General features: G+C 40.4%; 2 protein-coding genes across 2 annotated transcripts in view; both read right to left on the reverse strand.

Moving 5' to 3' along the window:
- The window catches only part of F13A1 (coagulation factor XIII A chain), a 564,207-nt gene that overhangs the window by 10,184 nt on the left and 536,139 nt on the right, over positions 1–17,884 (reverse strand). The gene's annotated exons all lie outside the window — the stretch shown is intronic.
- LYRM4 (LYR motif containing 4) overlaps positions 4,441–17,884 on the reverse strand; it is a 40,896-nt gene continuing 27,452 nt past the window's right edge. Inside the window, exon 3 of the mRNA XM_083359953.1 lies at positions 4,441–4,782. Within this exon, the coding sequence (XP_083216079.1) occupies positions 4,720–4,782 (63 nt within the window). The 3' untranslated portion in view covers positions 4,441–4,719. The remainder of the gene's footprint in view (positions 4,783–17,884) is intronic.

Consider the following 17,884-nt stretch of genomic DNA (forward strand, 5'->3'; position numbering starts at 1 on the left):
AGCTTCAGGATCTGGCCTTCTAAAGAGCAGTCGGGATTGATCTCCTCTAGGACTGACCGGTTTGATCGCTTTGCAGTCCAAGGGACTCGCAGGAGTCTTCTCCAGCACCATAGTTCAAAGGCCTCAATTCTTTTGCGCTCAGCCTTTCTTATGGTCCAACTTTCACTGCCATACATTGCAACTGGGAAGACCATAGCCTTGACTATACGCACTTTTGTTGACAGGGTGATGTCTCTGCTTTTTAGTGTGCTGTCTAGATTTGCCATGGCTTTCCTCCCCAGGAGCAAGCGTCTTTTAATTTCTTGGCTACAGTCCCCATCTGCAGTGATCTTGGAGCCCAGGAAAATAAAATCTGTCACTACCTCCATTTCTTCCCCATCTATTTGCCAGGAATTGAGAGGGCCGGATGCCATGATCTTGGTTTTCTTAATGTTAAGTTTCAACCCAAGTTTTGCACTCTCCTTCACCCGCAACAAGAGGCTCTTTAGTTCTTCTTCACTTTCTGCCATTAGAGTGGTATCATCTGCGTATCTTAGGTTGTTGATATTTCTTCCGGCAATCTTAATTCCAACTTTTGATTCATCTAGCCCTGCCTTTCTCATGATGTGCTCTGCATATAAGTTAAATAGGCAGGGCGACAGTATACAGCCTTGCCGGACACCTTTCCCAATTTTGAACCAATCAGTGGTTCCATGTCCAGTTCTCACTGTTGCTTCTTGACCCGCATATAGGTTTCTCAAGAGACAAATAAGATGGTCTGGTACTCCCATCTCTTTAAGAACTTGCCACAGTTTGTTATGATCCACACAATCAAAGGCTTTAGCATAGTCAATGAAGCAGAAGTAGATGTTTTTCTGGAATTCCCTAGCTTTCTCCATGATCCAGCGTATGTTGGCAATTTGATCTCTAGTTCCTCTGCCTCTTCGAAATCCTGCCTGTACGTCTGGTAGTTCTCGATCCACATACTGCTGAAGTCTAGCTTGTAGGATTTTAAGCATGACTTTACTAGCATGAGAAATGAGTGCAATGGTGCGATAGTTTGAACATTCTTTGGCACTGCCTTTCTTTGGAATTGGAATGTAAACTGATCTTTTCCAATCCTGTGGCCACTGTTGAGTTTTCCAAATTTGCTGGCAAATTGAGTGTAGCACTTTTACTGCATTGTCTTTTAAGATTTTGAATAGCTCAGCTGGAATACTGTCACCTCCACTAGCTTTGTTGTTGCTCAGCTTTTCTAAGGCCCACTTCACTTCACATTCTAGGATGTCTGGCTCGAGGTCAGTGACCACCTCATTGTGATTATCAGGGACGTTAAGCTCATTCTTGTATAGTTCTTCTGTGTAATTTTGCCACCTCTTCTTAATCTCTTCTGCCTCTGTTAGGTCCCTGCCATTTTGGTCCCTTATCATGCCCCTTTTTGCATTAAAGGTTCCCTTCATCTCTCCAATTTTCTTGAAAAGATCTCTGGTCCTCCCTATTCTATTGTTTTCTTCTATTTCTTTGCACTGTTCATTTAAGAAGGCATTCTTATCTCTTCTAGCTATTCTCTGGAATTCTGCATTCAATTGGGCATATCTATGTTTTTCTCCCTTGCCTTTCGCTTCCCTCCTTTCCTCAGCTATTTGCAAAGCTTCCTCAGACAGCCATTTTGCTTTCTTGCATTTCTTTTTCTTTGGGATGGTTTTGGTTGCTACCTGTTGTACAATGTCGCGAACCTCTGTCCATAGTTCTTCAGGCACTCTGTCTATCAGATCTAATTCCTTAAATCTATTTGTCACCTCTACTGTATATTCAACAGGGATATGATTCAATTCATACCTGAGTGGCCTAGTGCTTTTCCCTACTTTCTTCAGTTTAAGCCTAAACTTTGCAAGGAGAAGCTCATGGTCTGAGCCACAGTCAGCTCCTGGTCTTGTTTTTACTGACTGTATAGAGCTTCTCCATCTTTGGCTGCAGAGCATATAGTCAATCTGATTTCTGTGTTGACCATCTGGTGATGTCCATGTGTAGAGCCGTCTCTTGGGTTGTTGGAAAAGAGTGTTTGCTATGACCATCGTATTCTCTTGACAGAATTCTATCAGCCTGTGCCCTGCTTCATTTTGCACTCCAAGGCCAAACTTGCCTGTTATTCCAGTTATCTTTTGGCTTCCTACTTTAGCATTCCAATCCCCCATGATGATAAGGACATCATTTTTGGGTGTTAGTTCTATAAGGTGCTGTAGGGCTTCATAGAACCGGTCAATTTCTTCCTCTTCAGCACTGGTGGTTGGGGCATAGACTTGGACTACTGTGATATTGAATGGTTTGCCTTGGATTCGAACTGAGATCATTCTGTCATTTTGAGGATTGTATCCCAGTATTGCTTTTCCTACTCTTTTATTGACTATGAAGGCTACTCCATTTCTTCTGAGGGATTCTTGCCCGCAGTAGTATACCTGATGGTCATCTGAATTAAATTCACCCATTCCTGTCCATTTTAGTTCGCTGATACCTAAGATGTCGATGTTCAGTCTTGTCATCTCTTGTTTGACCACGTCCAACTTTCCTTGATTCATGGATCTTACATTCCAGGTTCCTATGGAGAAAAAATCTTTACAGCATCGGACTTTCCTTTCACCACCAGACACATCCACAGCTGAGCGTCCTTTCGGCTTTGGCCCAGTCGCTTCATTCTTTCTGGCGCTACTAGTACTAGCCCTCTGCTCTTCCCCAGTAGCATATTGGACGCCTTCCGACCTGAGGGGCTCATCTTCCAGCGTCATATCGTTTTGCCTTTTGGTACTGTCCATAGGGTTTTCATGGCAAAGATACTGGAGTGGTTTGCCATTTCCTTCTCCAGTGGATCACGTTTTGTCAGAACTCTCTGCTATGACCTGTCCGTCTTGGGTGGCCCTGCACGGCATAGCTCATAGCTTCATTGAATTACGCAAGCCCCTTCGCCACGACAAGGCAGTAATCCATGAAGGGGTTATATTAGCTATATTTATGCAAATTATTATATGCAGATTATGGCATATTCCACCATACCATTGTCTTGTGCTGAATTTCTAGCATGTCTGTCTGGGCCTTCATGTTCTACATTTGTCTACATACATTCCTCCCTCCCTCCCTCCTCCCCCAAGTGAAAGGCATTTTTTTGTGTGTGATGTCAGCACTGAACATCCCATTTCTATGTTTTAAAAAAAATAAATGTAAAAACTTTTGGGTTGGGTTACTTGAATATCTATAACTGTCTCTATCCAGGTTCACCATAGGGAAGATACACGGTTCAAATTGACTAAAACAATTTTTTGAAGTATTTGGAAGTGCTGTTCAATAAACAAATATTATGGAGGAATGTAGGATATTCTTTCTCAGTCTGTTTGATAAAAACAGGTCCTTGATGTAAGATACAGTTCTTATTTTGGATGGTTTCACTATCCAGCATTGTAGAAGACCTGCATTTAAAGTTGTCTGGAAGAACTTCTGTTTTGTGGCAAACATTCTACGATGCAACCAATCCCATTTACTAGAACTATGAATTTATACTAATTGAGAAGCATGATTTACAAAAACACGGCCTATAGTATTTGATTTCAAAAAGCCACATACTACATACCATATTTTACACAAACTTATATAAATTACGGTATGACAAAACCAAATACAGAGCGATCCATAAATTTGGAAGATATTTTACCATTTCAGTTTCTACCGACCTGCATAGAAACTGAACTCAGCCAATTACAGATACTGTTTGAGGGATCCTACCTACAAATTTGCTTTGGCAAGGTTCTCTACTCCAGAGTAATGGATGTGGTTTGGGGGCTATATTTACATATTTGATATGGGTTACAGACACTTTTGTGTGCTACTAAATATCTGACTGCTTTGCAAAACTTCAGAATGTTTTTTTTAGATTTGGTATTGGTCTTTGACCTTTGAAATAGCAAACAGACTAATTTTGGTTCATGAATTTTGAAACCGATAAGAAGATTCTACAGTCAGCAACATACTGATGCAATTTGTTTCTCACTTGCACGTTCTGTCAGCATAGAAAATGGTCTTCTGTCTAAACACTTTTAAGTTCTTACTGGATTTTTTTTGTCGCTGCAAACAAAGGGGTGTGGATCTTCAGTTAGTATCCCTGGAATAGGGGGATCTCGTCTAATCAAGAAAGAGTCCTATACATCTGTGGATTACAAATAAAGGCTTGTGGCTACTCATGGCTCCAGAAATATCATAATAGAGTCCTAAATTCTCACATTTTCTAATTTAAGCCCATATAATAACAAATGTAAGCTATACTGGTGGGATATTTATATTGTTTACAGAATTGTACTGGAATGGGACTAAAGTTCAAATAGGCTTCAGTTTATAGAAATGATTTTGAGCCTGATTTCCTGAGTTGCAAAATATATTCATAACCCAGACAAAAAGGGCACAAATCTCATTAGCAGAAGGAAGTGAGCAAATATTTTATTGTCAGGAAAATGTACGAGCAAACAGTGGCATTCATGTACAACAAAACAATCCATTTTAGTGGCACATAAATAATACAATTATAATAAAACTATACTTTATACAATGATTCTTATATTTTCAAACCAGAGGAATAAGATAAATCAGTCATATATATATAGATGATAATATGCATTTAAATATAGATCTGTGCCTGTTGTAGAATGCTGAGAGTTGTCAATGGTTGTTGTCTACTTCGGAAGGGAAAAAGCATCAGAATTATACTTTTTGTGGGCACTCAATAACAAGCTTCTCTGCTGTATACAATTGACCAATAGTCACCTGAGGAAAAAGAGAATAATTAATGACCTGATATACAGATTTTAATAAACAATATTTTCATAGAGTAGCTCATTTGAAATTATGTGCTCATAAGAAATTATGATAAAAGCACAATGTCATTTGGGGAGGAGACATGCACAGAGTATATATACATATATATATATATACATACGTACACACACACACACACACACACACACACACAAACTTTCCCAAAGTTAATGTGATTAGGTTTTTGTTTTGGACAGGAAAATGAAAGTGTATACACACACAGAGACACACACACACACACTAAATAAATAAAAGTCACTTGGTTGTGAAGAAGAAATCTAAAACAGGTTCAATTCTGTTGTACCAGCAGGAAGTTGACAACCTTTGGATTCATGGGGGCTCTTTGTTAGGGCTCCCCAAACCAGACATAGCATTCCTATCTAATAGGTATAAAAGTACAATCTGATTTTTTCCCCTTTTGTTCAATCGTGTCTGAGTCTTGGAGACTGCCTGGACAAGTTTCTGCAGTTTTCTTGGCAAGGTTTTTCAGAAGTAGTTTGCCATTGCTTCCTTCCCATGGCTGAGAGAAAGTGATTGCCCAAGGTCACTCAGCCCGCTTTATTTCCAAGGTGGAACTAGAACTCCCACTCTCCCAATTTCTAGCTTGATGCCTTATCCTCTACACCAAACTGGCTCTCTAATATATTTATTTATTTATTTTATATATACCGCCCCTCTCCCAAAGGACTCAGGGCGGTGTACAGGGCAGTTAAAACATGGTATACAAAGTTTAAAAATAAATTAAATTAAGTTAGCCCCAACAAGACAAATTCTAAAGTTTAAAATCCCAATCCCTCAGTCCAGGCCGGCAAGCTCAAATAACCAGGTTTTCAGGTCGCGGCGAAAAGAGCGATGGTCAGGAGCCATTCGGAGCTCAACAGGAAGCTAATTCCAGAGGGCGGGCGCGCCCACAGAGAATGCTCTCCCCCTGGGGGCCGCCAGCCGGCACTCCCTGGCCGATGGCACCCTGAGGAGGCCCTCTCTGTGGGAGCGCACAGGATGATGGGAAGTTGACGCCGGCAGAAGGTGCTCCCGTAAATAACCCGGACCTATGTCATTTAGGGCTTTATAGGTCATCACCAGCAAGCACCATGAATCTCACCCGGAGGGCAACTGGAAGCCAATGCAGCTCGCGGAGCAGAGGTGTTACATGGGAGTATCGGGAGACCCCCATCACAACTCGCGCGGCCGCATCCATATAACATACCTATATCGAATTGTTTGCCCTTTTTAATTTGAAATTGTCAGACTTCATTATGTTTAACCTTACTGAGGCTTCTACTAGAGTAAGACATTACAGCTGTCGCTTCCTGTTTCTACTTATACAGCACATGTGCAAATAAGCACATAGAAACAGCTTAAACTCCTGTGTATCATATAATTTATTCAGGATAAAAAAATACCAAATGCTAGAATGTAGGCGTGAAAAATAAAACATTTATAAGTTAAATGGAGTGTTCACAAAGACATGGCAGAATCCTTGAGTCTTAATATTTGCAGAAGGTAACATCCTGAGTAATAGCAATTAAGAACAACCACATATACGGGCACTGATAGGCCTCTAACAGATTAAAAGGAGAGTGGTGAGGTTTCAGCAGGCTGTTGTGTGTGCCTTTGTTTACACTTGGCATTTGCAGAGTTTGCCAAAAACAAGAATGCTGAACTGCCCAATCTGTGCATGACCTAGAACACAGCATTCCCTCCCCGCTATTTCTGGCAGGGGAAAAAGCTAATAGATCAAATGTTCAAGGAGTTATTATTCCCCCCTCCCCTTTCTCTCGTCAAGGCCTAGCTCCAACTGATCATTTCTGTTTGATCAAGGAAGAATCTCCCCGACAACGGTAATCAACCCCTTTCACCCGCTACCTCTCCATTCTGAAGAGAAGCTTTTCATCTGTTGTTAGAATAACATCTTGAGTCTAGGCTTTCATTATTTATTTCACTTCTAAAATAAATATACATTTCCCAGTTCAAACACATACATAATTTCTCTCTCAATACACTTGGTGGAATAATTGGTCACATAAATAAACACAGGTCTTTCTGCCAAATGCAATATATAGAGACTGGTTCATCCATGTAAAATTTCTCATTTGACATCTGCAGTTAAAACTGAACTGATTTATTCAAGGCTGGATCACAGATGCAAGAGGCATCCCTTACAAGATGACAGCATAATGTATTTGCTTTTCTCTAATTCATAAATTTGACCAAAGCTCGATAATCTATGAAAACAAATCCATCTGCAACTTATGGACACTTGTGTAATACCTAATAATCTAGCTCAAAATTCCTGATCGCAAATCCCAAATAGCATTTGCGCAGGAATCATGTCATCCATTGAGGTAACTTGCAAATAAAAAACTTGACAAAATAGTACAAATGTCGAGCCCGACTGGCTCGCCACTCTCCGGGGACGCCTCTCAACTCTGGTGTGGGGGGGTACCAGCCGGCCCGGTGTTACCTGCCTCCTGCTCTCAACAGGCCAACCGGCCTCCAGTTCCTCCCCACAGTCCCGCAGCGGCGCAGAGGGCTCGACCTGCCACCCACGTGGCATGGAACACCTGCGGAGCGGCCGAACAGTCGGGGTCGGCGCAGGCAGCCGCGGGACAGTTGACGGCCGTGCCTGCACAGTCTCTTCTCTCTGCCGGGCCAGCGCAGGCGGCCGCCACAGCGGCGCAGGGGCCTCAGCCCACCATCCACGCGGCGTGGAATGCCTGTGGAGCGGCTGGACAGCCGGGCCCAGAGCAGGCAGCTGCCGAACAGCTGGCGGCTGTACCTGCATAGTCTGACGGGCCTTTGGCAGGGGTCCTTGGGCCTCTCCAGCGACTGGCTGGCCGTGACCAATCCGGAGCGGCGCAACCAGCCCGGGAGGCACATGGCTGTCAGGCTGAACTGATGGTGGGGACGCGATGGACGTGGCGAGGGGTGACAGGGGCTGTGGGTGTGCATGTGGGGAAGGGTCTGCGTGGTGCGGGTGGTGGGGACGGGGAAAGGACAGTCGGGGAGACGCGATGAGGGGTTATGGGGACTGGGCCGGGTGTTACCTGGCACTTACCTGACGGTTGCTGCTGTTGAGCAAGGAGTGGAGCCGATGCACAGGGAGAAGATGGGCGGGGTCTTTATTGGATTGTGGGCGGATGCTGGTTTGTGTTGGCGGGGTGGGGCTGGGGTGTGTTCAAATGATAAAGGAGCGTTGGAGCAGGATGCTGCCAACGCTGACTTTATTCCGGTTTAGTCTTACTGCTTGCAAGAAGAATAAACAACATCACTCGTACCTTGGAGGTGTCTGTGGTTTGTCATCAAGGATGTATTGTGACAACAAAATTATACTGTTTCTGAGGAATATCTTTCCTCATAATGCCCATTGAATCAACTCTCTGGAGAACTACCAGTTTCCAAGTGAATTTCTTTTCATTTATACAAGGTTTTGGCCTGCTGATCTGTTCTGTTTCATCTGTGATGAAAACCATTACCTCCATTGTATATTATTACGCTCTACCAGCAAATAAATAAAAAAATGTGTGAAAAATGATGACTGACAAAGCTTCAAATAAGATAATAAATCAATCTATGATACTTGAAAAGTTATTGAACTACAAATCTCAAGTGTTGCAATTAGCATGGTCAATAGTGAGGGATGCTGGAAGTTGTTCAGGAGAGCCATAAAGTTCTCAATGCTGTCATAAATCAACAAACAAGAAGGTTTTCTTGAAGTGTATTATCTCATGTTATCTCAACTGTCAAGTATGAAGTTAATGTTTGCTCCACAACAGGGGTGGGGTCTCTTCATCATTCATCACATAAGGGCTATTTGGTTTTTGCCTTTTTCCTTATGAACCTGTTTGTATTTTAAGATTTTTAGAAGATACATTTTTCTCTGTCTCCATTAACTAAAATACACATGTTGAAAAGGTCTGTGGTTCTGGAATATCTTTCCTCATAAATGCCCATGGAGTCCTCTCTCTGGAGAGCTACCAATTCCCAAGTAAATTTCTTTTTATTTATATAAGCTTTGGCCTATTGAGCTGATCTGTTTCATCTGAGATGAAAGCCATTATCTCCATTAAATTATTTCTTTCCTGCTTGCTTTCTATACACTGGTTTATAGTTTGCTTTGCATTTTATCTGTCCTGGGCACTGATGTGCAAAAATGGGGCAGGTATTTAAATAAAACAAACATGTGAACGCATTCAAGCATGCATTTCTCTCATAACAATGTAAAATAAATCAGCACTCCACACTTTATTCTGCTGCTATTATAAACATGGATTCCATCCCATGATTCTCCTGATAAAATGTGCTCCGTCTGTGCTCAGCTTTTTTTTTAATTGATGAGAAATGGAACAGAGCAGCAGTTTTAGCTGGCCTTATATCTTACATCTTTACTAACAGAACACAATCTTCATCAAATGTTTTGTGTTTCAGGGCAAGTTGAATTGTAAATGCTTATTTCTACTCCCTGAACAAGAACATTTTTACAAGAGTTCCATTTTCCCCCCTCTTCTGGCATTACCCTCTTCCGTTTTCACAGTTTCCGTAGAAACAAATGAAAAAGCCAAAAATGAAAAAAAAAAAGGTTTCTAAGTTCATAACAGCTTTAGAGCCAACAATTATGTTTAGAGTACTTCGTATTTGGTTGTTAAATTAACTCCTACTATATTTTTGGACATTAGTTTGATAAATCTTATTTTAATGCTGACCTGAAGGAAGACAAGTTGAAATGCTACTCCAATAATTTAACACTGGCAGAGTGGTGAGCCTTGACAAATTCTTTCATGGCAACTACAGAACTTCTCATTTACTGCTTTTGGCCTAATTACAATCAGCCCTTCCCATAATTCCACTGTCATCCCAATAAGCATGCCTATTTGGTTATTCCAAAGATGAACTTTCTCTTTTTCAGCTAATGAGCTGCGGCATAGATAACGTTAGCATATTTCCTGAACATAATGTATACTGTAAAAAATAAATTGTGCACAATCATGCCAATATAAAATACAGGTAGTCCTCAATTAGCAAATGCTCCATTTAATAACCCTTTAGAGCAGACATGTCAAACCCGCAATGTCACGCAATGTATCAGGACTGTTTTGCCATTGCTGGCAATGGGGTGGGTGCGGTTTCCATGTGATGCGTCCGGCCCGCAGGCCGGGAGTTTGACACCCCTGCTTTAGAGTTTTGGTAGTGAGGAAAAGTAACTTTATGACTAATCCTCACATTTATGACTTTCGCAGGTCTGTAAATCAAAGGTAAGCTGAAGTAAGATCATAAGTATAGTCATAATTTCACTTAGTGGCTGAGTTGCCCACCCCAATTATAGTTGCTAAACAAGGACTACCTGAAGGGAAATCTAACGTGTATAATTGTTGAAAGATACTAAGAATTGGTTACTTGCCTGTAACTGAAGTTCATTAAGTGCTCATTGGGATATTTATACTAATGGGATGTAGTAGCTTGTTTTGGAAATTTCTAGAACTAAAATACTTTATATTGGAAACCTGTCCCCATGATATTATTGCATCAAGCAGAGCTTTTTAAAAACATGTTCTGGGATGCAACACTTGTTTGTTAGTTGGTAATATATAAATGAGTAGTAGCAAAAACCCTTTTAGAAGAACGTGGACAGAGGAAACTTTTTGTCCCTTCTGTGGAACTACATAACAGATAAATATTTACTTATCTAAAGCCTTCCCCGTTTGTATTGAAAGAGGTACTCTACTGATATTAAGGCCATAAAAGGTCATATCAGATGGAGTCACCTGAGCAGGATAAAAGAAACAAAAAATGGCTATTCGTGACAATAAACGAATAGAAGAAATTGATATGGGCTCAGGTGATTTATCAGTCAGCTTTGACAAAATAGGTGACAAACTCCACAAATTAGAGTTGAAGCAGGGGACAGAGATTAAGAAAATCATTAAGAAAGCATTTATTGAGTAGTAAAGATGTAAACTCTAGAAAACCTGCTAGATTTTAAAATCATTGAAAAAAAATAACACTTGAAATACAAAATAGTAAATAGCTCAAATTTAGCTTGGTTTGCAAAGCTCAAAGATCTTTTTCATGCTGGCTTGGAATTCTGGGAGTTGAAGTTCATACCTTAAAGCTGCCGAGGCTGAAAAACACTGCTCTGGAGACCCACAGGTCAGTTCCTGCTCTGGTGCAGGAAAGTACATATTGAGTGGTACGGGAATCAATGTGAGAATAACTCAAAGTCTGAGCACACCTAGAATTATTGGCAGATCTAGGATCTATCTGCATATTAGTAGCTTTGGAACATTTATATGCGGGCCAAAGGCAAACAGTCAGACTTATAATTAGAAAGGCAACCCCTCCTGAAGCACCAAACTAAAGAATCTACTGATTGGAGAAGTAAGGTGTGCTTCTGTCCTCTTTGCTCATTAATATATCACACTACTTTGGCATTGTTAATGGCCATTAGAATTCATTGGCCCCATTTTATACTTTTTCTGATGTGTGAATTTCTGTTTTCTGAATTCTCAGCAATGGCCACACCGGTTAGATACAGTTAGGCAGATGAAGCTAAACACCTTGAGGGCACTGAAGTTGGGGAAAGGTGCTTGACTCTTTGAGATTCCCAAGTCTCTCCAAAAGGAAACTTCTGTGTTTCCCTACTAGTGGATTAGAATGACACTGCAAACTCACAAATGGGCTTTGTAATTAAAATAGGAAGCCCAACCATGAGAATGAATTTCTTTAAAGGAAATATTTTCAAACCTGAGTATTTACTTTCTGTAGCTCATGTTAGCTCAGTGAAGAGATCTTTCTATTTCTGTCACCGTGGGCCAATCCACATATCTTCCTTACTCTGGTGTTAGTCCACCATTTCCTAAGCCTATATGCCTTCCCCTGTAATGTGAGACAGCTCAATGATAGTTTAAGATGCTATGCCCTGGAAGTGGAGTCTTCTCTAACATCTTGATTCAAGTTGATTATATCAGTAATGTAGAGTTTATTTTTCTGCACTGGAGAAGCAGCCTGAAATGACAAGCTCCATGTTGACAAACCTATGGCTTCTTCTGGACTCAGTCTGCGCCCTAATTTCTTCACCTGCCTTTCTGTTCTGTTTTGGCTTTAAAGAGACTGGAACTCCAGATTAAGCAGCCATTCTCCCCCCACCTCCCCTTTTTTTAAAAAAATGTGTTGATTGACTAGCCAATTTGTCAGCTTAAAGAGTGTGAAGCCTTAACATTACTAACCCATGCCAGGCTTAACACATGTAAGTAAAAAGTATAAATGAAATACTTCCTAGTGGCTGTTCTCTGATCTCGAAAGCGCCCTGGCTCTTCATTCACTTCTTCATATAATGTTCTTGGGAGAATTTACAATTCCCACATTGATCCTCACAGTTAAACCCTTTCTCAAATTCATTTCGCTGGGTTCATCTCAGTTGCACACATCTGGACCATCACTAGGTAGCAGCCAAGGGATATGAAAACTCTACCTCTTTGCTGCAATTTAGTGCTTGATAGATCGAACAGTTAGCAAGTAAATTCATAAGTTTCAAGATTTTTTTTTTTAAAAAGGTCAACATTATAACAGGAAAATAAAAAGGGGGAAAAATGCTGTGGATTTTTTGTGCTTGTGTATGTCAACTGAAGGAGAATTTTGATCGGCAGGATGATACCAAGAAAAGTTGGAATTTCAGCCAAGGAAACTATAAACCGCAGTCTTTAGGAAGTCGGGTGGTGATGTTATGTGGAGAACTGGGCAACACGGACCTGCTGGGGGAGGCAAGATTTAATGTGGCATGATTTTCTGCCAGTTCCACAGTAGGAAGGGAGTATGGCAAATCAAACGTTTGGATGTAGCGTATATGCCAAATTTTGTGCTTGTTATTTTGCCTCTCTTCTCCTGGGTGCTGTTCTTTTTTGCACTTTTTCTACTGGTTGCATAAGTTGCCAGTGGGCTGTTGTTACAGCGATTAAATACACTGAAACATATCCCAACATTGGGGTAGGATTTCTGGCTAACAGCCACTTTACCGTATACTTGAAAGGCATTGGCTTCTCAGATATACAACTCCTCTTTTAGTTTTAAAAGGCCTTTTCTAGGATGTGTGTGTCTGTCTGTGTGTGAAAGAGAGACAGAGAAAGAGACAGAGACAGAAATACAGACATATACACACAGATTCTGTTTGCTTATGGGAAGACAAAATGTATGGAACATTGACCATGAGAGCCCAAGGACATCAGGTTTTTTACTGTTCATTCAGTTTGGTACCCAGCTGGGATTCAAGGAGTTGGCTGCTTGCCCTGGGCAACTCAAATAACCTCATCAAGTAGAACTGATAATACAGATGCTTTAAAATAAAATGCTGCATATAGCTACCAACAGCACTCCTAATCGTATCACATTATATACGAAGAGAAAGAGGAAACTGTATATTTATGGCATGCAAAAATGGTAATTCTACTAATTTATTTGCCAGCGTGATTGCAGAGTAAAGTTAAAAAGACTGGAGAAATGTCTCTCTCCAAAGGGCATGCTGGTAAGAAGTCTGTATTTGGGGCATATCTGGAGGGTGGTAAATTGTTTTGCTGTAGGCATCAAATAGTTTGCCAGACCTCATGGTTTCTGGAATACTATGGTTTTTAATGATTTGGTGTAAGGCATGTACAAGCTTATCTGTCTCTTGACCGGACCATTTAAGAAAATGAGTAATTACAGAGAAACTCCAATATATCCATTTATAAAAAGCTAAAAAAAAACCCAACCCAATGACACGCAACTATCTTGGCAGATGACACTACAAAGCTTTTAGATGTCCATCTGCAATGTAAACATTTACACTGGCAAAGTTCATGAAGAAAGCACACTTCTCTTTTTTCCCCTGTGAGCTGCTGTAATGGGCATCATAGCAATGAGTAGTTTTTTTTTATTATACCAAAGGTTTTCTTCAATGTTCTCCCAGTCCACTCTCTCTCCCAACTTCATTCCCCAGAGGTGTTCCCTAAAGTTTAATCTTAGCTACCCAAGGCAGTGCTCCAAATCCTGAGATTTGAGCACTGGAAGACAGGTAGCAACCATGGCCAATGTAGGTAGCGTATCCTTTCCTCACCATGGAACAATCAACATCAGCAGCTAGGCGAAGAACAGATACCTAAGCCAGAGAATGGATTTTCTCGTAGTTTTGAGCATGAGATAAGGTGGCACTCGTATAAAAACACGTGGGAAAGAAAAGAATGAACCATGAGAAAAGGACATTATCTTCATTATTTGAAGCATTTTGCACCCATGTGTTCTGTTCCAGCCTACGACCGGCCCTGTTTGTGTGTCAGGGACAACCCCTTTTTTCCTTTTTACAGTCAATAGGCTAGAAAAACCCAACCCAAATTTATTTACAGTTCAAACAAAAAAGCAACAGAATATTTCCTTCAATAAATGAATCAAAATATCAAACAAGAGTCAACAAACAAGAGTTAAGCAGAAGTATCAAGAACAGAACAGGATTCCCTTAGAATGTCTCCAAACGGTTGCCTTCAGCAACCAGCCCTGCCCACATCTTCCCCTTTTATTATCAGTCCCAACGCGTGGCTTCTCACTGCCTTCTCCTCCTCTCACTGAGTTGCCTCATTGATTTTCTCTGCTCTGCTGGATTGCCTTCTGCTTCTAGCATCTCTGAACAGATTCAGCTGTGACTTCTGAGTCCGACACCTCGTACTCACACAGCTGAGCCTCATGAGGAACATGACTGGAGGGGCCAGCCTGAGAGTCCTGCAGTGCATCAGAGCGTCCCTCTGACACCAAAGGCTCTCCAACCCCCTCTCCTCCTCCTCAGATTCATCGGACTCAGCTGCTGGGAGCACAGGCTGACACTGAATCACAACACCATGGGTGAAACTGAATATCAGAAGTTTTATCAGTCTATACACAGTAAGAGGTTTTTCAAAACCAAGTAACATATCCAGTAATGAGGCAGCATTTTCTCTGCAAAGGTCACCTCCGTGAAATGGACTTACAGAGACAGTAGTAAGTGAATGTGCATAGAACAGCATCCACTTTGACAGTTATCTTCATAGGGAAAATAAGGACAGCTACTAAGTACATTAATCCATGTGATTACAGTAAACCTTATCCCAAAGCCAAAGAAAGCAAAGAACAAAATTCAATGTAAAAGTTATAAATATTCTCACTGATCTGGTTTCACTCATTTCAAGTCAATTAGCTTCAGCTCTATTAAAGTCATATGCATATTTCTGCTTGTTTATGTAAAGTCGGGATGGTGGTGGTGAAGAAACTCTTTGGTTATTGCTGAGCCTCAGGTACAAAAATAGGCATTATCTTAATATTTTCTTTAATATGTTTGGCTCTTCAGAAAACATGGTATATAGCTACATGTACAGCAGGTTGCATGCTTACATCTGCAAGGGTGACTACCAACATCAAGCTTCTACATGTTCCTAGAATGCCAGCTCACTGCAAGAAGCTCTGAGATCTGTCAAAACTTGCTATACAATGCAATAATCAATAGGATCTCCTATGTATTGTTGCCCAAAGGTTTGTGCACATGCGCAAACACATATATTCACAGGATCACACAAACAGCTATGTATTTCTTAAGCAAGGGAAACTATAAGTATGGGGGAAAAAAAGATAACATCTATGCTTGATGTCAGGCCCATCCCAAAAACAACATAGAACAATCCAGCCAAAGTTCAGGTCTTTATTTGTTTATACCAGGGGTTTATAATGCCTAGACAGGCCATGTAAGCAGTGGGCGAGTGTGCAAGTGCACTCCATTTGTGAAAGCAGTGGGCGCATGCGCAAAACCAACCCCTCTGTCCCCCACCACCACCACTGCTGGTCCATAGAGCAGGGAAGGTTGGGGACTGCTGGCTTTTACTGTATAGACAGAATCTTGCCAGATTAAACTTATACTACTCTAATCCTAATAAATATACCCTGGGAGATTCTAGGTTATAGTTATTCTAAATCTCTTCCTCTTTCTCTGTTTCAGCTCTGGACTGTGTTGTCTCTTGTCTCAACCCGTCCTTGGAATGTGTGCTCCCTCTTTTTTGGGAACCTTCCACTTCACTGTAACCCATCATGGCACTTCTCCCTTCGTAGACACAATCCACAATCCATCACAATTTTTTAATTCACATCCTAGACCCATGCATATTTGAAAATAAATTCTGGTGAGTTCAACGCAATTTCAGCACAGACCTTGTTTGTGGATAAATTCAATTTTAAGAGTCGTATTCAGCTTCTGAATCAAAATACCTAAGATTACACTTATAAGCATTGGTTTGACAATACACATTTAAATATAGAATTTTCAATTGTTTGACTGGCCCTTGATCTTTAATAAAGTGTACCCGTCTTAATCTGCTAGTTTATAGTAATGCTTATTTTCATACTGAAACAGTAGCACAAAGTCTTATCTGTTCTTTATGATGCTCTTGAGCTGCAGAAGGTACAGGGCCATTTGGAAATGAGTCAGCCAGTTCCCATCAAGTCAGGGGAATGTAACTCCATGCACATGGTAGGACCTGGTAGAAAGAACTTCTCAAATGTTCCTTATGTTACATGTTTTTAGTTATCAGCGATTTGTTTTTGTTACCAGTGATTTACTGATATAATCCAAACTTTAAATTCACATCCTGGTAATCACACACTGGAATAGGTGAGAAGAACATGTGGAGTGCTTGTCCCCAATCATTTTAGCCAAGAAATAGTTTACTGTCTGTATTTTAGATAGCTAGATTATTTTATTTTATTTTATTTTATTTTATTTAAAAAAAAACAGTTTCTGCTGTTCTTCCAGACTTCATATAGCGTGAGTAAATATAAGCGTCTGGACCTTCTGTGACCATTAACTTTTTATCTTGCTGACATTCAAAAGGTCATGTGTAGCCTGCAACCCCTTTTTTCTCATCCTCCAGAGCCATAAAAATTCTCTAGAATTGAAATCTCTCTGATGCAAACAGAAGCTCACTTAAAGGCTTGAATTCTAAGTTGTTCCTTTGTCCATATAATTTCTGCAACCTCCCCATCATGAATTTGTAGCCTTAAACAGTGTCTCCCAGTTCCTAGAAGCAGGTTTTCTGAAGTCACACAGAACTGCAAAACAAAAGCAGTAGATGGTAAACTTCCATTTATGAAGGCATGCTTCCCATTTGCCTACTCTTCATCTCTAAATTTATTTAAGCCAGGGGTTCCTTGATTATCTTGCTAATTGTCTGTTGTTGCAGTGGATATGTGGCTACCTAATTTTCTAACCAAGGAAGAATCAACAAATTTCTGAAATGGCAAACCACCATCCTCTTTCCCAGCCTCTGAGAAGTCCACAAGAGATTGCTAGATTATTTAGCACATTGTTAATTATGAACTACCATCTGATTTTAACCCAAGAACTGCAAACATGCATAATCAATACCTATTATTAATTATACCTATTATTATTATGCTGTTTATTACAACATAGATATGCTTCAAGAATGTTTCAAGCATATTAAAAATGAGGACATTTTTCCACTGATATTTGCCTGACTCTTATCAATACAAGATGGTAACTAATTTAGGACACAAGAGTAAAGAAGGCATTATTTTGTATGCATCAGTTGCAAATAACTATATCACAACCACTTAGGGAAGAACTATTTAATTAGTGGCTTCACTCTCAATATCCCTTTTCTATGCAGGAAAGAATCAAACATTTAGCCACTCCCCTGTTATCCAGCAATACACTGATGTCGGACTGAATTCCCTGCATGGTTTTGTGACTTGTGTAGCTAATATTCTCATTATTAATGAATACCTTTCTTGGGTACTGTGAAACACCTCCGAGCAATGAGTTTTCAACATACAAAGATCACGTTTTTAAAATGTGGTTAAGCAATTCAAGTAATATGTATCTTCATCCTTGTGAACTTATTTTAACTTCATACAGTTCAAAGAAAAGAAGTATATCAGCCAATAGATGGCAGTGTTTCACTTTCATAGCAATTCCAAATTTTCTTTGTAAAAGGAGCTGCCTTTAACATACATTTATAGTTATTATCCATTATGAAACATATGCTTA

The sequence above is a fragment of the Vipera ursinii genome (genome assembly GCF_947247035.1).
Source record: "Vipera ursinii genome assembly, chromosome: 3".
NCBI lineage: Eukaryota > Metazoa > Chordata > Lepidosauria > Squamata > Viperidae > Vipera > Vipera ursinii.